The sequence below is a fragment of the Microcaecilia unicolor genome, chromosome 1, assembly GCF_901765095.1.
Source record: "Microcaecilia unicolor chromosome 1, aMicUni1.1, whole genome shotgun sequence".
NCBI lineage: Eukaryota > Metazoa > Chordata > Amphibia > Gymnophiona > Siphonopidae > Microcaecilia > Microcaecilia unicolor.
In genome coordinates this window covers 627,406,526-627,433,386 of record NC_044031.1, presented here as the reverse complement: position 1 = coordinate 627,433,386, position 26,861 = coordinate 627,406,526, and the positions used below count along the sequence as shown (strand labels likewise).

Genomic DNA, 26,861 nt, shown 5'->3' with positions numbered 1-26,861 from the left:
AATACTCCGGTGCGGTCGCACCATGGAGCAAAATAACGGCATTATAACATCCTCATGCTTGTTTTCCATCCCTTTCCTAATAATACTCAACATTCTGTTCGCCTTCTTAGCCGCCGCAGCACATTGAGCGGAAGATTTCAATGTTCTATCCACGATGACTCCCAGATCCCTTTCTCGGTCCGTAACTCCTAAAGCGGAACCTTGCATGACATAGCCGTAATTCAGGTTCCTCCTCTCCACGTGCATCACTTTGCACTTGTCAACGTTGAACTTCATCTGCCATTTGGACGCCCAATCCACCAGCCTCACGAGGTCCTCTTGTAATCTTTCACACTCCTCCCGCGACGAGACGACCCTGGATAACTTTGTGTCATCTGTGAATTTAATTACCTCACTAGTTACTCCCATCTCAAGGTCATTTATAAATATGTTAAAAAGCAGCGGTCCCAGCAAAGACCCCTGAGGGACCCCACTAACTACCCTTCTCCATCGAGAATACTGACCATTCAACCCTACTCTCTGCTTCCTGTCTTTTAACCAGTTCTTAATCCATAATAATACACTGCCTCCGATCCCATGACTCTCCAGTTTCCTTTGGAGTCTTTCATGAGGCACTTTGTCAAACGCCTTCTGAAAATCTAGATATACAATATCCACCGACTCCCCTTTGTCCACATGCTTGTTCACCCCCTTGAAAAAATGCAGTAGATTTGTGAGGCAAGACTTCCCTTCACTAAATCTGTGCTGACTTTGTCTCAGCAGCCCATGCTTTTGTACGTGCTCCGTAATTTTATTCTTAATAATAGCCTCCACCATTTTTCCCGGCACCGACGTCAGACTCATCGGTCTATAATTTCCCGGATCTCCTCTGGAACCCTTTTTAAAAATCGGCATTACATTGGCCACCCTCCAATCTTCCGGTACCACACCTGATTTTAGGGATAACTTGCATATTATTAACAGCAGCTCCACAAGTTCATTTTTCAGCTCTATTAATACTCTGGGATGAATACCATCTGGACCCGGCGATTTACTACTTTTTAGTTTGCAGAACTGCCCCATTACGTCTTCCAAGTTTACAAAGAAATCATTTAGTCTTTCCGACTCATCCGCTTCAAATACCTTTTCCGGCACCGGTATCCCTCCCAAATCCTCCTCGGTGAAGACCGAAGCAAAGAATTCATTTAATTTCTCCACTACAGCTTTGTCTTCCCTGATCGCCCCTTTAACACCACTGTCGTCCAGTGGCCCTACCAATTCTTTAGCCGGCTTTCTGCTTTTAATATACCTAAAAAACGTTTTGCTACAGTGGGGGAAATAAGTATTTGATCCCTTGCTGATTTTGTAAGTTTGCCCACTGACAAAGACATGAGCAGCCCATAATTGAAGGGTAGGTTATTGGTAACAGTGAGAGATAGCACATCACAAATTAAATCCGGAAAATCACATTGTGGAAAGTATATGAATTTATTTGCATTCTGCAGAGGGAAATAAGTATTTGATCCCCCACCAACCAGTAAGAGATCTGGCCCCTACAGACCAGGTAGATGCTCCAAATCAACTCGTTACCTGCATGACAGACAGCTGTCGGCAATGGTCACCTGTATGAAAGACACCTGTCCACAGACTCAGTGAATCAGTCAGACTCTAACCTCTACAAAATGGCCAAGAGCAAGGAGCTGTCTAAGGATGTCAGGGACAAGATCATACACCTGCACAAGGCTGGAATGGGCTACAAAACCATCAGTAAGACGCTGGGCGAGAAGGAGACAACTGTTGGTGCCATAGTAAGAAAATGGAAGAAGTACAAAATGACTGTCAATCGACAAAGATCTGGGGCTCCACGCAAAATCTCACCTCGTGGGGTATCCTTGATCATGAGGAAGGTTAGAAATCAGCCTACAACTACAAGGGGGGAACTTGTCAATGATCTCAAGGCAGCTGGGACCACTGTCACCACGAAAACCATTGGTAACACATTACGACATAACGGATTGCAATCCTGCAGTGCCCGCAAGGTCCCCCTGCTCCGGAAGGCACATGTGACGGCCCGTCTGAAGTTTGCCAGTGAACACCTGGATGATGCCGAGAGTGATTGGGAGAAGGTGCTGTGGTCAGATGAGACAAAAATTGAGCTCTTTGGCATGAACTCAACTCGCCGTGTTTGGAGGAAGAGAAATGCTGCCTATGACCCAAAGAACACCGTCCCCACTGTCAAGCATGGAGGTGGAAATGTTATGTTTTGGGGGTGTTTCTCTGCTAAGGGCACAGGACTACTTCACCGCATCAATGGGAGAATGGATGGGGCCATGTACCGTACAATTCTGAGTGACAACCTCCTTCCCTCCGCCAGGGCCTTAAAAATGGGTCGTGGCTGGGTCTTCCAGCACGACAATGACCCAAAACATACAGCCAAGGCAACAAAGGAGTGGCTCAGGAAGAAGCACATTAGGGTCATGGAGTGGCCTAGCCAGTCACCAGACCTTAATCCCATTGAAAACTTATGGAGGGAGCTGAAGCTGCGAGTTGCCAAGCGACAGCCCAGAACTCTTAATGATTTAGAGATGATCTGCAAAGAGGAGTGGACCAAAATTCCTCCTGACATGTGTGCAAACCTCATCATCAACTACAGAAGACGTCTGACCGCTGTGCTTGCCAACAAGGGTTTTGCCACCAAGTATTAGGTCTTGTTTGCCAGAGGGATTAAATACTTATTTCCCTCTGCAGAATGCAAATAAATTCATATACTTTCCACAATGTGATTTTCCGGATTTAATTTGTGATGTGCTATCTCTCACTGTTACCAATAACCTACCCTTCAATTATGGGCTGCTCATGTCTTTGTCAGTGGGCAAACTTACAAAATCAGCAAGGGATCAAATACTTATTTCCCCCACTGTATATGTTTTCGCTTCTATCGCTAACTTTTTTTCAAATTCCTCCTTAGCCCTCCTTATCTCCTTTTTGCATTTGGCTTGACATTTGGTTTGGTTTTAGATCATCACATAGTACAGAATCATTACTAATTTTCTTAGTCTCTGATGCTAAGAATTTGTTAACCAAAGGAACAGACCTATTTTCAATTTGACTGCAACTTTTGATAAGTAGATCATGATCTACTACTATTTAAATTGATTGTGTTGTGTTTATCAGGGATTGCCCTGAATTGGTTCACGGCTTTTTTGGACATTACAAAATACAGTGTTAAAATGACTAACACATTTATTTTATTATTTTCATTTATTTATTGCATTTGTATCCCACATTTTCCCACCTCTTTGCAGGCTCAATGTGGCTTACAATAACACATCACCAATTCGCTGGATTTCCCCAATGTGGGTTCCACATGGTTTTCCTATTTCATCATCTTTATTTACTGTTTATACGTCTTCCTTTGGAAGAGGTTTAGCTGCTTTAAATATTTATCACTGTGCCTATGCTGATGACATGCGTTTGTTAGTCTCTGCAACTGATGATTTACATGGTACTATCATTAGGATCAATGCAGATAGTGACATTGTTGAAAATTAGTACATCTCCCATGGCTTAACATTAAATAAAGACAAGACAAAAATTTGAGGGTTAAATGAAAAGTAATGCCTCCACCTCCATACTATGTAAACTGTTTTGATTGCACCACAGAAAGGCAATATATCAAATTACTTCCCTTTCTCCATTCCTTTAAAAAAAAAAAAAAACAACAACAACGTTATCAACAGATGGCAGCACTGGCACAATACATGTGTTCACTTGTTTGAAATCTCTTCCTTCACTTCGGTGACAATTGTCAGTGTGAAGACGCTATTCTGCTATTGCATGTGAAATGAGCATGCAGTGAGTTACAGTTCATAGCGGATTATAACTAAGATACTAGATCAAAAATAAATCTAAGATGTAACAGAATAATCCCAAATTATCACAGATATTAATATTATGGTCATCAATAACCTTACAGAAACACATCTAAGCTAGGGTACTGCAACATATTGCTTCCTTATCACATATTTGTAAACAGCATAGTTTTTAATCCCTTCTTAAAGATATCATAATTGGACATATGCCTTAGTTTAAATGGAAGAGAATTCCATAAGCTAACTGCCTGATATGCAATTAAGCAAGTAAACAATTTCTTCAAAATAATCCTCCAAGGACTGGGGAAAGAAAATGAGAAAGAATTTTGAGTATTATAATATTGTCCTGATATTGGTTGGCATACAAGAGAAATCATATAATGAGGAATCAGGCCAAATACAATCTTGAATAACAAACATCTCAATTTAAACAGCACCCTAGCTTCTACGGGAAACCAGTGCAGCTTAATAAAATATGGTGTAATTCTATTTGATTTCTTAGGGGGAAAGATCAGATGTACAGCCACATTTTGAATAGTTTGATTTTTTTTTTCTCAATAGTTGTTTTGATAAACCCAAATATATTTTATTTTATTTTTGTTACATTTGTACCCCACGCTTTCCCACTCATGGCAGGCTCAATGCGGCTTACATGGGGCAATGGAGGGTTAAGTGACTTGCCCAGAGTCACAAGGAGCTGTCTGTGCCTGAAGTGGGAATCGAACTCAGTTCCTCAGTTCCCCAGGACCAAAGTCCACCACCCTAACCACTAGGCCACTCCTCCACTACGAATTACAGTAATCTAATTTACTAAGGTTCAATGATTGTACCACTAGTCAAAACAGATCTTCTGGTAATAAGTATTTATGAATACTTCTTAACTTTCTTATAACATAGAAAGAACTCCTTACAAGTGAATTAACTTGAGATTCCATAGATCATTTGTTATCCAAAACAACATCTAAGAGTTTAATCGAATGGTCTAATGAATAAGACTCTCCCATCAATAGTTAGATTCAAATCCTTAATTTGATTCTACCTAGCACACAACAGTAAATCTTGTTTTTTCTTTATTTTAATTTATTTTAAATGTTGTATTGGCAATACAGCAAACAAATTAAAGTACTACACACACAAACTACAGTTGTCTCAAAATTCCAATTTTCTCCCCAGCCACCCAGTACCTTCCCCACCATCCCATGACCTATCCCACCCAAACCCAACCCCCATCATCATCCAAACTCCTAAATTACTGTCCCCAATTTCAGGGGATTGAACACGTGAATACCCCCACCTACCTACCAAAATCCCAGATACCAAAGATATAAACGAAAAGCAGTATATCCTGATCCAACTAGAGCACACTTCAGCAAAAACAGGTGTAGAGTCCAATATAAATGGCCCACTGTATTCAGGCAAATATGACAAGCTAATTCACAAATAATAAGCATATCAAACCCACCACAACTGAGACAAAAAATTGAACAGCAATCATCTAAGGTCCTCCTTTGGCTGGGAGAGATTGAGTAAAAGTTTGCACTGTTTCCACAGAGGTTAAAAAATGGGTTTTACCACCTGACACAAACCGAAGTCGTACAGAATAGAGTAGAGCACGTGAAATTTGCCGGGCATAAAGCTCAGAACACAAAGGAGCAAAAGATTTCCGTTGAGTGCGTACTGTAAAAGTATAATCTTAAAAACACAGAACTCTCTGGTTATTGTATGCCAGGTAACATCCAGCACACAAGACTTGCAGGATAACTTGCTTGTGCTCCAAATGATAAACATGAAAAATAATCACTCTAGGACAGGACAAATCATCGGTCCTGAGACCGCTCCTACAGACCCACATAATTTTAAAATAATACTCACTAAAAGTCAAATTTAAGGATTGTGGAAGCCAAGTCTCGAAAGTCTTCACCAAGTCAACATCCATGAGGGACTCAAATACCAACCAAACGTAAATTATTGTGAAGTGTTGTGCCATCCAAAGTTTCCACTATGCGTTCCATCTGCTTAAAAGCAAGGCAAAGCTGATCCATAGCACCCACTGTATGCTAAGCCTCAGTCTCTAAAGAACCTACACGATGTTGTTGAGCATCATTCTCGAGCTCCAAATAATCCAGTTGTTCATGAGCAGCCTCAATGCGATCTTGCATTTGCTGTAATTTAGCATCCAAGGCAGCTTCCACCACAGTGCACACTTCTGTTACAATTTCCTTAGTCTATTCAGAACAACCCAATGGACTTAGCAGGGCCACTCGAGCTGCCATCTTGGCTTCCACTCCCCTTGGCTTCTCTGAGGCCCTGCAGGTCAATCTTGATGCCATAACCCAAACAAGGTCTCCAAACTCTGCATCGCTCACAGTCAACCAACACTGCAAAAAGCAGGAAAACCTTCAAAACTCATTTCATACAAAAACAAACAGGATATATTGCCAATTTGGTGGGGAGCCGGAGGAACTGAGCAAGCAGCCTACGCTCCTGCTCTAGGCATCATGTGTCTTCCACTTGATTTTTTTCTATTTAATTTGAGATAATAAGAGGCCATCCAATTTGCAATAATTGAAAAACAATGAGAGAGAGAGGGGCATAATTGAAAGGGGCGCCCAAGATTTCCTGAGGACGTCCTCAGAAAGGGGCGGGGAAACCCGTATTATCGAAACAAGATGAGCGACCATCTTTCGTTTCGATAATACGGTCAGGGACGCCCAAATCACAAAATTTAGGTCGACTTTAGAGATGGTCGTCCCGAATTTTTGGCGATAATGAAAACCGAGGACACCCATCTCAGAAATGACCAAATCCAAGCCATTTGGTCATGGGAGGAGCCAGCATTCGTAGTGCACTGGTCCCCCTGACATGCCAAGACACCAACCGGGCACCCTAGGGGACACTGCAGTGGACTTCAGAAATTGCTTCCAGGTGCATAGCTCCCTTACCTTGTGTGCTGAGGCCCCCAACCCACTCCCCACAACTGTACACCACTACCATAGCCCTAAGGGGTGAAAGGGGGCACCTACATGTGGGTACAGTGGGTTTCTGGTAGGTTTTGAAGGGCTCACATTTACCACCACAAGTGTAACAGGTAGGGGGGGATGGGCTTGGGTCTGCCTGCCTGAAGTGCACTGCACCCACGAAAACTGCTCCAGGGACCTGCATACTGCTGTCATGGAGCTGGGTATGATATTTGAGGCTGGTATAGAGGCTGGAAAAAATATTTTTAAAAATTTTTTTTGAGGATGGGAGGGGGTTAGTGACCACTGGGGGAGTAAAGGGAGGTCATCCCTGATTGCCTCCGGTGGTCATTTGGTCATTTAGGGCACATTTTCTGTGGCTTGGTTGTAAGAAAAAAGGACCAGGTAAAGTCGTCCAAGTGTTCGTCAGGGACACCTTTCTGTTTTCCATTATGGGTCGAGGACGCCCATGTGTTAGGCACGCCCCAGTCCCGCCTTCGCTACACCTCTGACACACCCCCATGAACTTTGGTCATGCCCGCGACGGAAAGCAGTTGAGGACGCCCAAAATCGGCTTTCGATTATGCCGATTTGGGCGACCCTGTGAGAAGGACGCCCATCTTGCGATTTGTGTTGAAAGATGGGCGTCCTTCTTTTTTGAAAATAAGCCTGATAGTATTATGGATATCCTTTAAATAAGAAACAACAGGAAAAATTATAGTTACATTATCCACATATATATATAAATAGAGTAACCTTCCTTTTCCAAGTGTCTACCCAAGGAGGACATAAGTACACTAGACAGAACTAGTGATATCCTTGAGGCACTCCTGAGGGCAAAGACCAACTTTCTGATAACAATCCTTGCATCTTAACTCCCCAGTGAGCACTCATCAATGCAATTTAAGAAACTTGTACAGTTTTGGAGGCCGTATCTCTTCAAGGACATAAAAAGGCTTGAGACAGTTCAGGGGAAGGCAACAAAAATGGTACAAGGTTTGTGCCATAAGACACATGAGAAAAGACTGGAGCACCTGAATATGTATACACTAGAGAAAAGGAGAGAGAGAGAGAGGTGATATGATACAGACACTTAAGCAATTGAAAGGTATTGATATTCAAACAAACCTCTTCCAGAGACGTGAGGGTGGTAGAACTAGAAGACATGAATGGAGGTTGCAGGACAGTAGACTTAGGAGTAACAGAAAAACCTTTTTCACAGAGAAGGTAGCAGACGCCTGGAACACCCTTCCAGGAGAGATGGTAGAGTAAAAAATGGTGAGCAAATTCAAAATGTGTGGAATAGAAAGAGGACGGAAACACAGCATGGCTATTAAGTTGTTATCTTGGGCAAGAATAGTGGAAACTGAGGCCGATGCTGGACAGACTTCTGTTGTCTGTGTCCCACAAATGTCACACACATAGACACTGTGGCTAGCAAGCTGATTTGGTGATACTCCCCCTTGACAAAGCGTAGCGAAACAGGCACCTGTCGGGGTGTATGAGCTCACCAATGAGTACATCTAAGTGCTGTGTGCTTAGTAAACTGTTATTAAAGGCACTAAGAAGTCACAATGAGATATATGTTTAAAATTAATTAAAAAACAATAAAAAAGAAAAAAAGATATAGGTAGGTGGGGGACGAGTCTATGATTAAAACACATACACGAGCAAAAGAGTCACCGGAGAGTGAAATGAGAACAGCCGTGTTAGTCATATGAGACTCCACCCTGCATAGTCAATTCACCAAGCTGACTCGTCTAAAATCCTCTGCTACTGTATGTTTGTTTGGACTGTCCTAGAAATAAGTGGTGGATTTTCCCAAGTCCATCTTAATAATGGATTTTTAAGAAATTATCCAAACCTTTTTTAAACCCTGCTAAGCTAATTGCTTTTACTACATTCTCTGGCAATGAATTTCAGAGTTTAATTACACAGTGAATGAAGAAATATTTTCTTTGAATTGCTTTACATTTACTACTTTTGCATGCCCCCTAGTCCTAGTATTTTTGGAAAGAGTAAATAAGCGATTCACCTCTTCCTGTTCTACTCCATTCAGTATTTTATAAACCTCTATCATATCTCCCCTCAGTTGTCTCTTCTCCAAGCTGAAGAGCCTTAGCCTCTGTAGCTTTCCTCACAGTTTTTTTGCACTGGCTTTTGAAAACTTGTCCATCGGCAGACGTGTGGTGAATGGTGGCGACTATACAGAAAACTAAAAACAAGTGATAAAAATGCAAGTTTCAATAATTATTTGTTTTTATTCATTACAATATCTTCAACTAAACAAAGGTTATGAAGGTGGAGCCCAAAAGCTTGTTTTATCCTATTGAAAATCAACAAGACTTCTTACTGTTCACTTTCGGTGGCAATCTATTCTTTATCATCAAAAACTTATCATCAAAAACTTTATCATCAAAAACTTGAACTCTAAATTGCAAAAAATATATGAATCTACACATAGTAAAAAGAGTTTCCAGTGGAACAATATGCCAACAATCTATAATTTGTTTATGATCATTTTAAATCACTATGAGTGTAATAGAAATATGGTTAATTTTTTAAAAGTTACTTACACAGTAGCATAACTGATGTACTAGTTTATATTGTTCTACTACTTACTACTACTTATCATTTCTATAGCACTACTAGACGTACGCAGCGCTGTACACTTGAACATAAAGAGACAGTCCCTGCTCGACAGAGCTTACAATCTAATTAGGACAGACAAACAGGACAAACAAGAGATAAGGGAATATTAAAGTGAGGATGATAAAATAAGGGTTCTGAAACTTCTGAACAAGTGAATAAGGGTTAGGAGTTAAAAACAGCATCAAAAAGATGGGTTTTTAGCTTAGATTTGAAGACGGCCAGAGATGGAGCTTGACGTACCGGCTCAGGGAGTCTATTCCAGGCATATGGTGCAGCAAGATAAAAGGAACGGATTCTGGAGTTAGCGGTGGCGGAGAAGGGTGCAGATAAGAGAGATTTAACCAGTGAACGGAGTTCCCGGGGAGGAATGTAGGGAGAGGTGAGAGTGGAGAGGTACTGAGGAGCTGCAGAGTGAATGCACTTATAGGTCAAAAAGAGGAGTTTGAACTGTATGCGGAAACGGATAGGAAGCCAGTGAAGTGACTTGAGGAGAGGGCTAATATGAGCATAACAACACTGGCGGAATATTAGTCGTGCAGCAGAATTTTGAACAGATTGAAGAGGAGAGAGATGGCTAAGTAGGAGACCTGTGAGAAGCAAGTTGCAATAGTCTAAGCGAGAGGTGATAAGAGTGTGGATGAGGGTTCTGGTAGTGTGCTCAGAAAGGAAAGGGCGAATTTTGCTGATATTATATAGAAAGAAACGACAGGTTTTAGCAGTCTGCTGAATATGTGCAGAGAAGGAGAGAGAGGAGTCAAAGATGACCCCAAGGTTACGAGCTGATGAGACAGGAAGAATGAGAGTGTTATCCACAGAAATAGAGAATGGGGGAGGTGGAGAGGTTGTTCTCTTTGTTTATATAATACAAAATTAAAATTAATACAATTTCTGGGAAAAAATGAAGGTGGAGGAATTGGCCGGTAAGCCTCACTTCGGTTATTGGAAAAGTAATGGAAGCCATGCTGAAGGAAAGGATAGTGAATTTCCTGGAAGCCAACAAGTTGCAAGATCCGAGACAACATGGTTTTACCAGAGGGAAATCTTGCCAAACGAATCTCATTGAATTCTTTGATTGGGTAACTGGAGAATTGAATCATCGACGTGCTATAGACGTAATCTACTTAGATTTTAGCAAAGCTTTTGACACGGTTCCCCACAGGAGGCTCTTAAATAAACTAGATGGGCTGAAGATAGGTCCCGAAGTGGTGAACTGGATTAGGAACTGGTTGACGGACAGACGACAGAGGGTGGTGGTAAATGGAGTTCGCTCAGAGGAGGGAAAGGTGAGTAGTGGAGTGCCTCAGGGATCGGTGCTGGGGCCAATTCTGTTCAATATATTTGTGAGTGACATTGCCGAAGGGTTAGAAGGTAAAGTTTGCCTATTTGCGGATGATACTAAGATTTGCAACAGAGTGGACACCCGGGAGGGAGTGGAAAGCATGAAAAGGGATCTGAGGAAGCTAGAATAATGGTCTAAGGTTTGGCAATTAAAATTCAATGCGAAGAAATGCAAAGTGATGCATTTAGGGAGTAGAAACCCATGAGAGACTTATGTGTTAGGCGGTGAGAGTTTGATAGGTACTGAGGGGGAGAGGGATCTTGGGGTGATAGTATCCGAGGATCTGAAGGCGACGAAACAGTGTGACAAGGCGGTGGCCGTAGCGAGAAGGTTGCTAGGCTGTATAGAGAGAGGTGTGATCAGCAGAAGAAAGGAAGTGTTGATGCCCCTGTACAAGTTGTTGGTGAGGCCCCACCTGGAGTATTGTGTTCAGTTTTGGAGGCCGTACCTTGCGAAGGATGTTTAAAAAATGGAAGCGGTGCAAAGAAAAGCTACGAGAATGGTATGGGATTTGCGTACCAAGACGTATGAGCATAGACTTGCTGACCTGAACAGAGGAACAGGGGTGATATGATACAGACGTTCAAATACTTGAACGGTATTAATCCACAAACAAATCTTTTCCGGAGATGGGAAGGCGGTAGAACGAGAGGACATGAAATGAGATTGAAGGGGGACAGACTCAAAAAAGATGTCAGGAAGTATTTTTTCACGGAGAGGGTGGTGGATGCTTGGAATGCCCTCCCGCGGGAGGTGGTGGAGATGAAAACGGTAACGGAATTCAAACATGCGTGGGATATGCATAAAGGAATCCTGTGCAGTAGGAATGGATCCTCAGAAGCTTAGCCAAAATTGGGTGGCGGAGCAGGTGGTGGAAGAGAGGTTGGTGGTTGGGAGGCGAGGATTTTGGCGGGCAGACTTATACGGTCTGTGCCAGAGCCGGTGATGGGAGGCGGGACTGGTGGTTGGGAAATACTGCTGGGCAGACTTGTACGGTCTGTGCCCTGAAAAAGGCAGGTACAAATCAAGGTAAGGTATACACATATGAGTTTATCTTGTTGGGCAGACTGGATGGACCATGCTGGTCTTTTTCTGCAGTCATCTACTATGTTACTATGTATGTTACTATCCCTCGTACTTTGGTTGAACAAACTCTTGTAATTGTATTCCAGATGCTGTGACTCAACCTTCTGGAACTAATCTTCTGGCTGAAAAGAACACTAAGGTTCTGGGATTTATACTTGATTCACAGTTTACATTTGATTTTCAGATAAATTATTCACTCTTACCTTGACAATAACCATTGTGCTTTAGTCATTTCCTTAGACCTTTCGGCAGCTTTAGACTTAATTGACCATTCTCTTCTTTTGGCTCATCTTCAATCTTTAGGCCTCTCTGGAACAGGTTTTAAATGGTTTGTCTCATTTCTCTTTACTTGTTCCTTTAAAGTCACGTCATCTTCCTCCACTTCTGCTTCTCACTCTCTTTCTTGTGATGTTCCACAGGGGTCTATACTGTCACCCTTGCTGTTCAATTTGTTCCTCAGTCCATTAGCGACCTTCATTCAGAGGTTTTCTATCTCTACTTTTATTTATGCTAATGAGATTCTTCTTTTGTTCTATTCAGATTCTGTTACTTCTAGTATTTCCTCACTCCAATCCTGTCTCGATGTGGTAGCCCATTGATTGTTGTCACACAAAATGGTTCTTAATGTTAATAAAACAGTTGCCTGCTGGATTACTGGATTCTCTCTTGTTCCGGTTCAAACTCTTTCTCTTTTAGACACTTCTATCACACCGGTACAATAATTTCTTTTGCTCCTCAAATATTGTCTTTGCTTCAGTCTGGTTTCTTTGTGCTTAGACAACTACGTTGTGAGAGGAGATTTCTGGATCTAGTTCTGTCCCTATTGGTTACAAAAATAGATAATTGCAGTATTATTTTTGCAGGATTACCTAAGATTTCTTTGAAAAAACTTCAGACTTTACAGAATACTGCTTCTCGTCTCATCTTCTGTGCCAGTAAATATGATTCAGTTTCATCTCTTTTTTTTCAGAAACTTCACTGGCTTCCCGTTTCTTATTGAATTCAATACTACTTCTAGTTTTCAGAATAGGTTCTCCACCTTATCTCTACTACTACTACTTAACATTTCTAAAGCGCTACTAGGGTTACGCAGCGCTGTACAGTTTAACATAGAGGGACGGTCCCTGCTCAAGGAGCTTACAATCTAAGAGACAAGTGAACGGACAGTCCGATAGGGGCGGTCAAATTGGGGCAGTCTGGATTTAGTGAACGGTAAGAGTTAGGTGCCGAATGCAGCATTGAAGAGGTGGGTTTTAAGCAGACTTGAAGATGGGCAGGGAGGGGGCTTGGCGTAAGGGCTCAGGAAGGTTGTTCCAAGCATAGGGTGAGGCGAGGCAGAATGAGTGGAGCCTGGAGTTGGCGGTGTTGGAGAAGGGTACAGAGAGGAGGGATTTGTCTTGTGAACGGAGGTTACGGGCGGGAACATAGGGGGGAGATGAGGGAGGAGAGGTAGTGAGGGGCAGCAGACTGAATGCATTTGTAGGTAAGAAGGAGAAGCTTGAATTGAATGCGGTATCTGATTGTAAGCCAGTGAAGTGACCTGAGGAGAGGGGTGATATGAGTAAATCGGTTTTGGCGGAATATGAGACGTGCCACAGAGTTCTGAACAGATTGAAGGGGGGATAGATGGCTAAGTGGGAGGCCAGTGAGGAGTAAGTTGCAGTAGTCAAGGCGAGAGGTAATGAGAGCATGGACGAGAGTTCGGGCGGTGTGTTCAGAGAGGAAAGGGCAAATTTTGCTGATGTTAAAGAGGAAGAAGCGGCAGGTCTTGGCAGTCTGCTGGATATGCGCAGAGAATGAGAGGGAGGAGTCAAAGATGACTCCGAGGTTGCGGACAGATGAGACGGGGAGGATGAGAGTGTTATCAACTGAGATAGAAAGTGGAGGAAGAGGAGACGTGGGTTTTGGTGGAAAGACGATGAGCTCGGTCTTGGACATGTTCAGTTTCAGGTGGCGGTTGGACATCCAGGCAGCAATGTCAGATAGGCAGGCTGATACCTTTGCCTGGGTCTCTGTGGTGATGTCTGGTGTGGACAGATATAGCTGGGTATCATCAGCATAGAGATGATACTGGAAACCATGAGATGAGATCAGGGCGCCCAGGGAAGAGGTGTAGATTGAAAAGAGAAGGGGTCCAAGGACCGATCCCTGGGGAACACCAACAGATAGGGGGATAGGGGTGGAGGAAGATCCATGAGAGTGAACTCTGAAGGTGCGGTGGGAGAGATAGGAGGAGAACCAGGAAAGGACAGAGCCCTGGAACCCAAATGAGGACAGTGTGGCAAGAAGTAAGTCATGATTCACAGTGTCAAAAGTGGCGGATAGATCAAGGAGGATGAGGATGGAGTAGTGGCCTCTGGATTTGGCAAGGAACAGGTCATTACAGACTTTAGAGTGCTGTTTCTGTTGAGTGAAGAGGGCGGAAACCGGATTGAAGTGGATCGAGGATGGTATGAGAGGAGAGAAAATCAAGGCAGCGACTGTGAACGGCATGCTCAAGTATTTTGGAGAGGAAGGGTAGGAGGGAGATGGGTCGGTAATTGGAGGGACAGGTAGGGTCAAGTGATGTTTTTTTGAGGAGAGGTGTGATTACGGCGTGCTTGAAGGTGTCAGGGACAGTTGCAGTGGAGAGATTGAGGATATGACAGATGGAGGGGGTGACAGTATGAGAGATGATGTTAAGTAAGTTGGTGGGGATGGGATCAGAAGAGCAGGTGGTGGATTTCGATGAGGAAAGAAGGCGAGCGGTTTCCTCCTCGGTGATGACAGGAAAGGAGGAGAAAGAGGCCTGGGTTGGTTGGGTGAGGGAGAGGGTTGCAGGGTGAAGAAGAGATGGCTTGGTAGTGAACTCAAGGTTGATCTTTTGCACCTTGTCGCGGAAGTAATCAGCCAGTGATTGAGGAGAGAGCGAGGGTGGGGTGGGAGCGGAGGGCACTTTGAGGAGGGAGTTAAGGGTGGAAAAGAGACGACGGGGGTTGGAGCTGAGAGAATTGGTCAATTGGGTGTAGTAGTCCTGTTTGGCAAGGAAAAGGGAGGAGTGGAAGGAGGATAACATGAATTTGTAGTGAAGGAAATCTGAATGGGTGCGGGATTTCCTCCAGAGGCGCTCCGCAGATCGGGTGCAGGAGCGAAGGTTACGGATGCAAGGGGTCAGCCAGGGCTGGGGATTAGTACGCTTTGTGGGACGGGAGGTGGAAGGTGCGAGGGTGTCCAGAGCAGATGAGAGAGTGGCATTGTAAGCGGAGACAGCCTTGTCGACAGACTCGGAGGACATGATGGAGGGGAGGAGATTAGAATTATTAGAGGATAGGGTGGGAGGATCGATAGCCTGGAGATTCCTGGAGGTAGTGGTTAAAGTTGGACGGGGCTGGGGGGGGGGGGTGAAGAAGTGTGAAGGTGATTAGGTGATGATCGGAGAGAGGAAGAGTTGAAACATGGAAATTGGAGGGAGAGCTGGAAGAGGAGAGGACGAGGTCAAGACAATGGCCGTCTCGGTGAGTAGGGGTGGTGGAGCAAAGCTGGAGGTTGAAGGAGGATGTTAGAGTGAGGAACTGAGAAACTCCTCGCTCTCTCTATCCCTTATTCCCCTATGTGTTTAATATGCTCAATTAATGACCACTGTATGGATAGGAGGTAGTGTTCTATTGTGGATTAAAAACTGGTTAAAAGATAGAAAACAGAAAGTAGGGTTAAATGGTCAGTATTCTCAATGGAGAAGGGTAGTTAGTGGGGTTCCCCAGGACTCTGTGCTGGGACCGCTGCTTTTTAACATATTTATAAATGACCTAGAGATGGGAGTAAATAGTGAAGTAATTAAATTTGCTGATGACACAAAGTTATTCAAAGCCGTTAAATCGCGGGAGGATTGTGAAAAATTACAAGAGGATCTTACGAGACTGGGAGACTGGGCGTCTAAATGGCAGATGACGTTTAATGTGAGCAAGTGCAAAGTGATGCATGTGGGAAAGAGGAACCCGAATTATAGCTACATCATGCAAGGTTCCACGTTAGGAGTCACGGACCAAGAAAGGGATCTAGGTGTCGTCGTCGATGATACGTTGAAACCTTCTGCTCATTGTGCTGCTGTGGCTAAGAAAGCAAATAGAATGTTAGGTATTATTAGGAAAGGAATGGAAAACAAAAATGTGGATGTTATAATGCCTTTGTAGCGCTCCATGGTGCGACCGCACCTCGAATATTGTGTTCAATTCTGGTCGCCGCATCTCAAAAACGATATAGTGGAATTAGAAAAGGTGCAGAGAAGGGCAACGAGAATGGTAAAGGGGATGGGATGACTTCCCTATGAGGAAAGGCTAAAGCGGCTAGGGCTGTTCAGCTTGGAGAAAAGGCGGCTGTGGGGAGATATGATAGAGGTCTGTAGAAAAATGAGTGGAGTTGAACGGATAGATGTGAAGCCTTTGTTCACGCTTTCCAAAAATACTAGGACTAGGGGGCTTGCGATGAAGCTACAATGTAGTAAATTTAAAATGAATCGGAGAAAGTTTTTCTTCACTCAATGTGTAATTAAACTCTGGAATTCCGTTGCCAGAGAATGTGGTAAAGGCGGTTAGCTTAGCGGAGTTTAAAACAGGTTTGGACGGCTTCGTAAAGGAAAAGTCCCATAGACCGTTATTAAATGGACTTGGGGAAAATCCACTATTTCTGGGATAAGCAGTATAAAATGTTTTGTACATTTTTGGGATCTTGACGGGTATTTGTGACCTCTATTGGCCACTGTTGGAAACAGGATGCTGGGCTTGATGGACCTTTGGTCTTTCGCAGTATGGCAATACTTATGTACTTCCAGACCCTAAAGCCGCCAAATATGAATGAACATGCCATAGTGCTTTCTACTTTTTAGCCCCTGCTTCTTGGTATAATCTTCCGTTAGATATCCGTAGTGAGCTTTCCCTTCACAAATTTAAAACTGCAATAAAGACCTGGTTGTTCAGGCAGGCTTTTGGACTGTGATGGTGGGGTGATAAGAGTCCTGGTACCCTTATTTCTTTCCCCTCTATCTCTTGTGATCCTATTGTTTTTTTTCCCCTGACTTTTGTTTTAGAATGACATTTGATTGTTGTCTACTTTTTTCCCCTCTATCCTATCTTTTATTGGAGTTCTTTTCTCGTCCTCTGATATTTAATATTTTTAATGTAAATCGCTTAGCTCTGTGCATCAATTTAGGTGGTATAGCAAATGCAGTAAAGAATAAAGTAACGTAAATTGTGAAAAATTTCAGGAGGACCATTTAAGACTGAGGGGCTGGGCATCTGAATTGCAGATGAAATTTAGTGTGGACAAGTGCAAAGTGACCCACATAGGAAAATTAATTTTAATTCTAGGTTCCCTCTGCTGGGTTCCATATTAGGAGTTACCACCCAAAAAGGGATCTTGAAATCAAAAATGCAAAAAAAAAAAAAATAGAGGAAGTGGAGAAATGAAATAAAATAAAGACCACAAGTGTTAACAGGTTCAGGGCATGCTTGGACTGATAGGGGTTGAAGATTCATATGAGAGGCATAGGGGTGGGGAGCTTGTTCTGGGTTAAGAAGGGGCAGATTAGATACACCTGTTTGGCCTTTTTCTGCCTTTTATTACTATGGGCACAATGCAGAAGCCTTTCTTTAATTTAAAAAATAGGGAAAAGTCTGTGGCAGCTTCAGGAATTGCTTTTCCTTACAAAGTCTCTAATAGGGAGCTGCACACCTCAGTGGAGGGGGAAAATCAACAGAAAGATTATATGTGATCACAAACTCCTCCTCCTCCTCCCTGCACGTTTCTTGAGTTTTTAATACACTTCCCTAGAGAAGCCTTTTGGGACAGTTTACTTAAAATCATATGGGGTGATATTCAGCCTATGGCAGTAAGTGGCTTGCTGACCTAACCCCAGATTTCAATGCTGGGACATGTGCAGCTAATATCCAAGTATGTGCGCTGACCTGGCAGCAGGCAATATTTGGACTGGTGCCCTGTTGATCTGGCGCATAAAACTAACAGTGCTAAATTTATGCACTAACTTAGCCAGTTAGTAGACTGAATATCGCTGCTCCATCCAAGCACTGCCCCTTGACAGCCCCTAATCTAACTGGTTAGGAAATACCGGTTAGTGAGATACTCAGCAGCGCTATCCGGGGAAATGCCACTGAATATCGGAGCCTCTCCTGCCCACTTAACCCCTATAAGCAGCAATCTCCAGCTTATACTATGGGAAGCAGAGCAAATAGTGTTTGCAAGAATGACTGACTCCATATTCTCATAAATGCCAATAGATAAAGTGCATTTTATTGCATTCCATGAAAAAGTTCCATTTGAAAGGGACTTTGTGCAAGAAAGATGTGTTGTACATTCTTCCAAAGAGCTTTGGATAGCTTCGTAACAGGTTGCATTGTACCAGTGGGGAAACTGGAGCAGAGGCACTTAAGAAAATAAGAAACATGAATCCAGGTATAACTTGTATTTACTGAAATCAAATGAATGTCTAGGAAGCTGTATTGCCGGCTCTCAGGAATTAGAGCAAAGCCTGGCTCCCATCTCTGGGCTTCCACATGTTCCCTCCTCCTGCCAGTCGGCGCTTGAGCAGTAATGTGAGGAGCTGCCACTCTGCTGAAGAGAGGCAACAGGGAGGAGTGTACTGAAGTGGGACTGTGAGGCAGCCCTGTCCAAACAAGAAACCCCACCGGAGGGTCGGGGTTGTTGTAGGGACTGGGAGTGGGTGTTGGTTTAGTCTTTCTTCTGTAGCATTGTACACTTCACCTATACCACCCATGCTTTTGAGTGACTTGATGGATATCAAGGTGCTATATAAAATGTAATAAATCAAATGAACACATCAGACCTTGAATCTTCCCATCCCTCTAGCAGAACTGTGCCGTGGAAAGGCCTGCATTTACATCAGTTTCAGTAGCCCTCTCCTCTCTTCTGGCATTTAACTGTTATAAATGTTTACCAAATGACTAAAGATCCTGAAGCTATGTTGTTCAGTGTCTCATAATAGATAACCAGGACCTGCCTTCACACAAACCCCCTAAACATGGACAGTTGTTCATTTCCATATTTTCTTTCTCACCAGGTCGATGATGGTTTTGGGGCTCATCTCAGTATTGGGAGCTGTTGTGGGGACCTATTTGCTGGTGCTGGCTGCTCTCAGCCCCTGTCCTCCATTAGTGGGCAACAATGTGGGGGTCTCGCTGGTGGTAAGTGCACTACAACAACCTCTCTTGTCCTTCATGCAACTTTTTTCACTTATGTGGTTCACTTCTCTGATTCTCATCTCAGAAATTCTCCCCATATTTGTTTCTTATCTCTATGCCTGACAGGGGTCCTGGTTCTCTTTTCACTTTGCCCTCAAATGGTGATCTGTATCCTTTTTGTTTGCCTCCTCCTCTCCCTTCAGATAGCCTTCTAGATCTCCAGAATATCTTACCCAGATCTCCTTTTCTTTCTACATTCAGGTGATCTCCTGGATCCTCTTCCTCGGGCTCTTTTCATACGTGAAAGTGGTGATTGGGACTTTACTGCATGAGGCTGGCCACGTAGCCCTGATGTGGTGTGGAGCTGCTATCCAGGCAGGCTCCCTAGTTGGTGCCCTGCTCATGTTCCCCATGGTCAGCATCTACCACCTTTTTCAGAGGACACAGGACTGCGTGGAGAACTGTGCATTCTGACATGGTGGGAACACCCAGAAGAATCCTTTCTCTGATACAAGGAGAGCTCCTGCCAGTTTCAGCAGAAGTAGCACAAAGATGATAGATGAATCAAGAAGCAGTGAGGAGAGAAATTTACAGCCCAACTTCTGTGAAGTTTTTTACTTAGAAGAACATAGCACAATGAGGGGGGAATTCATCCAAACTGAGAAACACTGCATGGTCTGATCCTATAGATGGAATGGGCGAAGATGCTACAGGTTACATGGGCTGATCCAACAGAAAGCAGCTATCTGTATACACAGAGTCTTTGGCAGGCTGGTGCATGGGCTGATCCTATAGAATGAGGGAGGCTGTATGGACAGAGCCCTAAGGGGAGTGGTGTAGGAGCTGATCTCGCACCCAGTACTCTTCTCCTCATGCACTGTAATCACACTAACATAAGAACATAAGCATTGCCATGCTGGGACAGACCAAAAGTCCATCAAGCCCGGTATCCTGTTTCTAACAGTGGCCAAGCCAGGTCACAAGTACCTGGCAAGATCCCAGAACAGAAAAACAGATTTTATGTTGCTTATCCTAGAAAGAAGAAGTGGATTTGCCCAAGTCCATCTTAATAATGGCTTATGGACTTTTCTTTTAGAAAATTATCCAAACCTTTTTTAAACCCTGCTAAGCTAAATGCTCTTACCTCATTCTCTGCAAGTGAATTACAGAGTTTAATTATATGCTGAGTAAAGAAATATTTTCTCCATTTTGTTTTAAACTTACTATTTAGTAGCTTAATTGCATGGGAGGTGGTGGAGATGAAAACGGTAACGGAATTCAAACATGCTTGGGATATGCATAAAGGAATCCTGTGCAGTAGGATTGGATCCTCAGCAGCTTAGCCGAAATTGGGTGGTGGAGCAGGTGGGGGAAGAGGGGTTGGTGGGTTGGGAGGCTAGGATAGGGGAGGGCAGACTTTACGGTCTGTACCAGAGCCGGTGATGGGAGGCGGGACTGGTGGTTGGAGGCGGGAAATACTGCTGGGCAGACTTATACGGTCTGTGCCCTGAAAAAGACAGGTACAAATGCAAGGTAAGGTATACACATATGAGTTTATCTTGGGCAGACTAGATGGACTATGCAGGTCTTTTTCTGCCGTCATCTACTATGTTACCCAAGAAAAGTGGAGTTCATATGGCGAAAATAAAGTCTCAGGATATTATACGATCTGTTTGCAGAGCAAATGTAACAAGCAATGTGGTTCTCTCAGTTATGACCTCCATAGAACTTTCTAGGAAGTCAGTTAGATTCGTAGCAGCTTGAGGGTTTTGAGGAATATCGCCCCTTCTTGTGCCAGAAATATATTGTACTCTAATAATAGGTGGGAATCCCTCAGAGGGGACCTCCAATATCTCATACACATATTTCCTCAGCATTTCCAGTGCTGGGATGAGTGGAGATTTTGGAAAATTAAGAAAATGTAAGTTATTAATACGAATTTGATTTTCAAGGAAATCTATTTTACGCTGCTGAAAATTAGAGCTTTTCATCAACATTTCTGTTGAAGATTTCACAGCTTTAAAGTCATTGTCCAAAACATTCAATTTAGTTGTATGCTCTGCAACTTTAAGAGAGATATCTATTTGAGTTTGCTTTACCTCTGCCAATTCTCCCATTAGGCTTCGAGCAATCTGTTGTACGTTGGAATTTAGGCCGTGTATCGCTTCCCATAAGGTTTCTAGGGTGATAGGTGTAGGTCTTTTCAAATCTCCCAGCACTGCAGAGGGCACGCTCAGATTCACTGCGGGCGATACACTCGCCTGCAACGGTGTTCCTTCTGGCGTTGAGGAAGCAGCGGGGTCTCCACAAACGAGCGCAGGGGACCGACTTCCGGGTACCTCGCTCCGAGCGCCGAGGGAGTCTCATTGAGTCCTCCTCCAATGGCCTTGGGGGTACAGCCATTGGAGGAGGACTCAATGAGACTCCCTCGGCGCTCAGGTCAGTAAGATTGTCCGGACTGCCCGTAGCGAGACCGCCAGCTCCCGCCTACTCTCTGTTTTCTTTTAACCAGTTTTTAATCCACAATAGGACACTACCTCCTATTTCATGACTCTTCAGTTTCCTCTAGTGTCTTTCATGAGGTACTTTGTCAGACGCCTTTTGAAAATCCAGATACACAATATAGACTGGCTCACCTTTATCCACATGTTTGTTCACTCCTTCAAAGAAATGTATTAGATTGGAGAGGCAAGATTTCCCTTCACTAAATCCATGTTGGCTTTGTCTCATTAATCCATGCTTTTGAATATGCTCTGTAATTTTGTTCTTTATAATAGTCTTTACCATTTTTGCCCGGCACCAACGTCAGGCTCACCAGTCTATACTTTCCCGGATCTCCTCTGGAACCTTTTTAAAAAATCTGCGTTACATTGGCCACTCTCCAGTCTTCTTGTACAATGCTTGATTTTAAAGATAAATTACATATTACTAACAATAGTTCCGCAAGCTCTTTTTTCAGTTCTATCAGTACTCTGGGATGAATACCATCCGGTCCAGGAGATTTGCTACTCTTCATTTTGCCAAATTGCGCTATTACATCCTCCAGGTTTATAGATATTTCATTCAGTTTCTCTGACTCGTCAGCTTTGAATGCCATTTCTGGCACTGGTAACTCCCAAATCTTCCTCTGTGAAGGCCAAAGCAAAGAATTCATTTAATCTCTCCGCTATGGCCTTGTCTTCCCTAATTGCCCCTTTTCCCCTTGGTCATCTAGTGGTCCAACCGATTCTTTTGCCAGCTTCTTGCTTTTAATATACCTAAATCCAAAAAAACAAGTGAGGAAAAGTGTTCTCTGTAGCTACCAATTTTTGTGTGTATATTATATAAAAAATGTTGGAGGGAAAGACCTCAGACGCCTGTGACACCCTCTGCGCTGTTATGTTATTCAATGCAGTGATTCAGTCACAGTGCTGTCTTCAATCATGGGTCATAAAAACCCTCAACAATTTGTTTTTATATGTGCAAAAACCTTAATCAAAATGTGACAGTGAAACAAAAAACAAACTTAACTTGTAAGCAGCAGTGTGAGGCAGTTGTGAAACGTCCCTACAGGGACCCGTTTCACCATGTCCTCAGGAGACTCGATGCTGCCTTGCTTCAAAAGTACTGCTTAGTGACAGCCGCAGACACAAAGCAGTACTTTTGAAGCAAGGCAGCATCGAGTCCCCTGAGAAAGCCACATGGTGAAACGGGTCGTTTTGCAATTGCTTCACACTGCTGCATATAAGTTAAGTTTGTTTTTTGTTTCATTGTCACATTTTAATTAAGTTTTTTGCACATATAAAAACAAAATTTTAGGGGTTTTTATGACCCATGATTGAAGCCAGCACTGTGACTGAGTCGCTGTATTGAATAACATAACAGCGCAGAGAGTGTCACAGGCGTCTGAGGTCTTTTCCTCCAACTTTTTAATACAATATACACACAAAAACTGGTAGCTACAGAGAACACTTTTCCTCACTTGTTTTTTTGGATTGTGGTAATTTTTATTTTTGTTACATTTGTACCCCACGCTTTCCCACTCATGGCAGGCTCAATGCGGCTTACATGGGGCAATGGAGGGTTAAGTGACTTGCCCAGAGTCACAAGGCGCTGCCTATGCCTGACGTGGGAATTGAACTCAGTTCCTCAGTTCCCCAGGACCAAAGTCCACCACCCTAACCACTAGGCCACTCCTCCACTTGTTTGCAAGTGAGTTTCCAGCGTATTTTGATACTTTTTTAATATACCTAAAACATTTTTTTACTCTGTTTTAACCTCCAATGCAATCTTTTTTTGAAAGTTCATCTTTGCCTTCCTTAGCACTTTGCATTATACTTGACATTCCTTATGCTGTTTCTTATTATTTTCATTCGGTTCCTTCTTCCATTTTCTGAAGGATTTTCTTTTAGCTGTAATAGCTTCCTTCACCTCATTTTTAACCATGCCGGCTGTCGTTTGGCCTTCCTTCCTCCTTTTTAAAATCACAGAATATATTTGGCCTGGGCTTCCAGGATGGTATTTTTGAACAGCACCACGCCTGTTGTAAAATTTTGACCTCATACTCTTCTCACTCTGTACACATGCACCCATACTCTTGTAGTCACACTGTACGTACATGCACAGTCATACTCTTCTTACTCTGTACATACATCCTCATACCCTTTTCCTCACTCTGTACACACACACCCATACTCTTGTAGTCACACTATAAGTACATAAGGACTCATACTACTACTACTACTACTACTTAACATTTTTAGATACTGTTCTCCTCACTCTGTACACATGCACCCATACTCCTGTAGTCACACTATACGTACAAACACACTCATATTCTTCTCATTGTGTATACACACACCCATACTCCTGTAGTCACACTATATGTACACACGTACTCATATTCTTCTCATTGTGTATACACACACCCATACTCATGTAGTCACACTATATGTACACACGTACTCATATTCTTCTCCTCACTCTGTACACACGCATCCATACTCCTGTAGTAACACTGTCACCAAATGCCTAGCCACCTGCCTGGGGTTAACTCGCGGCCACTTAAGGGTCTGTCCCCAGCACAGCTCAGGTCAGCCTGCACCTGCCACTTGTGCTCTACACTAGCACCTTCCTTCCACCAGCTGGATCACAGCCACCTCTGGGTGAGTCTCCTACTAAATTATCACCAGTGAGTTACTGGGGCCACACTCCCAGTGGTCCCACAGTTCCCAGAAAGCACTCACAGACCCAACACAGAAACCACCAGGATTCTATAACAGTCCAGATGGAGTAATTAAACAATTATTTATTGTCTTTAAAAATTGAACAATGAACAAAAAATGTACAATCAGCAAACAATACGTATATATCACAAAGAAAGGATTTTGGAGCATATAGATGCTATATAAACTCAAAAATATCTCTCACATGCTAGCACACAGTATTTTTGTATATATGACTATTGTTCTGTGAGGTGCATTTAGAGAATTTGTTAAATTAAACAATTTCTTTTGAAAAAAAGGGGGGGGGAAAGCCTCAGCAATAAGCCCAACCACCCACCCAAAGAAAAGTTGCAAACAACGTAGGGGGAGGAAAATCAACGGGCTGTTGTGTCTTCATGGGCTCCAAAAAAAACCCCTTCTATTTCAAAGTATATAGTATAAGAATGCTGACTTCACAGAACTGACTTAAAGTGGATCCCCAAAACAAGTGAAAAAAGATTTTTTAACCGCTCATTTTTCAAATCAAGCAGGCAATGTGCAAGTGTTCAATCCGTCAGCAAACAATAACAAGTAAATGAAATATGGATCAATTATAACCTTAACTAAACTTTTGGTTACTTCCTACAAAGTACCTAGGGAGCTCAGGACATATAGCTGTTCACCAGTTATCAAATATAACTTGTTTTTTTTTACAGGGCTTCAACAAAAAGCTCTCTGGCTGAAACTGAAGCAAAAACCAGTACAATTGAAATGAAAAAAGCTCCTGGGCCAATCAGAGCCCAGTCAACAACAACATTTGAAAAAAGCTGGTTACATCACTCAGGCATTTTATTATCTGTGTTAACTAAGGAAAGAAAGGTCAGTTCTTTGTAACAGCTGAAAACATAACATGCACCATCTGCTGGCCAAACTAGAGAAATGCACTTCAAGATTTAATAAAGGCAAGTTTACAGGCTTAAAACACACTGTTCTGTCACACCTCCCTCCTCAAGAGAGAGACCCCGGACTGCGGCCTTTATAGTTCAGTTTCAGGGTGGTTCTGACTCTTCCTTTCTGGAGAAGGCCATCAGCTTTGCCATGTTCATTGCCCTTCCAGTGCATATAACTGAAGCTTTTATCACACTCAGTACATGCTAACAGTTTTAATCCTGTATACTTCATTTTGTGAATAGTGAGGAGTATCTTCTGACAGAAGCTTTTACCACACTCGGCACATGTGAATGGTTTTACTCTTGTGTGTATTCCCTGGTGCTTTGTTAGTTGTGATTTGTGAAGGGATTCTATGCTGCTTCACAATTTCTGTCAACTGAAACTTTTCTTACACTCGGTACTTGAAACTGGTCTCTCTCCTGGGTGAAATTTTGCATTTCTTATGGTGTTTTCTTCCTGGTTGAAGCTATTGTCATAAACAGGACATGAAGATATTCTATGATCAATGTTTTTCTGATATTCTGTAACGTTTGCTTTATTGATACAGCTTTTCCCATATTCTATACTTGTACATAATCCAGTGTCTTTACTATTGTTCAGGTCCGGAATTAGCTCTTTCTTCATACTGAAATCTTTCTCTTAATTAGAGCATGTAGAATGTGTCTCTCTTATACATGTTTCCTGTTGTACTTGTGGTTCTTCATGTTGACTGAAGGGTTTTCCACAGTCTGTACATTTAGATAGTCTCTCTTCAGTGTCAGATCGCTGTGGTAATATCTCTGCTGAGAGATCAGGTATGGGCTCCCTATCATGACACTCTTCTGGTAGGCTGCACACAGCTAGCACCATAGCTGTGCGATTTACATAGGCCTTTAACATATTTACATGAAAAGTGCGCTGCTTTCTGTCTTGAGAGTCCATAGATATAACAAAATCTCTATCATTCAGGTGCCTTATGACCTTGTAAGGTCCTGCCCAATTAGCTTGAAGTTTATTCTGATGAAGTGGGACCTGCTATGAATGGGAAAGTGCAGGGTACAAATGTAACAAATAAATAAATAAAACAAGTACAAGCTGGCCCTCATAAAACTCTCTCTTTCAGACCTTACAATCATACCAAGTCTATTGCTTAATCTGGACTGCCTTCAAGTTATCTCTGACAAAGCCCACAAGTTCTTCTAATCTATGCCGCATATTAAATACATATTCAATTACAGGGGTGTCAGAGGTATCAACTTTCTCCTCCCAGTGTTCTCTTATTAGGTCGAGGGGCCCTCTCACCCTCCTAGATTCCTGTATGCAAATAGTAGTTAGGGTAAGTATTTTTCCCAGTCTCGGACTCCTGTCTTTATGAATGTCTTCAACATATGCCTTAATGTCCCATTAAATGTCTCCACCAACCCATTAGTTTCAGGGTGATATGGCGTGGTGCGTACAGATTTCACAGTGTGCCCACAGATTCTGGATAAATTCAGATATAAATTATCCCTTGGGCTGAGAATATTTCTCGTGGATTTTAGCTGGGAAAATATTTCTAGCAGGGCAGTGGCAATTTTCTCTGATTCTATGCAGTGGTGTTCCTAGGGTGGCTGACACCCGGGGCGGATCGCCAATTCCCCCCCCCCCCCCCCAAGGTGCATTTTTACCTGCTG

At 42.9% G+C, this 26,861-nt stretch overlaps 1 protein-coding gene across 3 annotated transcripts in view; it reads left to right on the top strand.

Annotated features, from left to right (window-relative positions):
• The window catches only part of SLC52A2 (solute carrier family 52 member 2), a 71,593-nt gene extending 51,573 nt beyond the window's left edge, over positions 1–20,020 (top strand). For all 3 annotated transcript variants that reach the window (XM_030190256.1, XM_030190257.1, XM_030190255.1), the window contains 2 exons: positions 18,955–19,078; positions 19,337–20,020. In XM_030190256.1, coding sequence (XP_030046116.1) covers positions 18,955–19,078; positions 19,337–19,549 — 337 coding nt within the window. In that variant the 3' untranslated portion in view covers positions 19,550–20,020. The remainder of the gene's footprint in view (positions 1–18,954; positions 19,079–19,336) is intronic.
• The last annotated feature ends 6,841 nt before the right edge of the window (positions 20,021–26,861 follow it).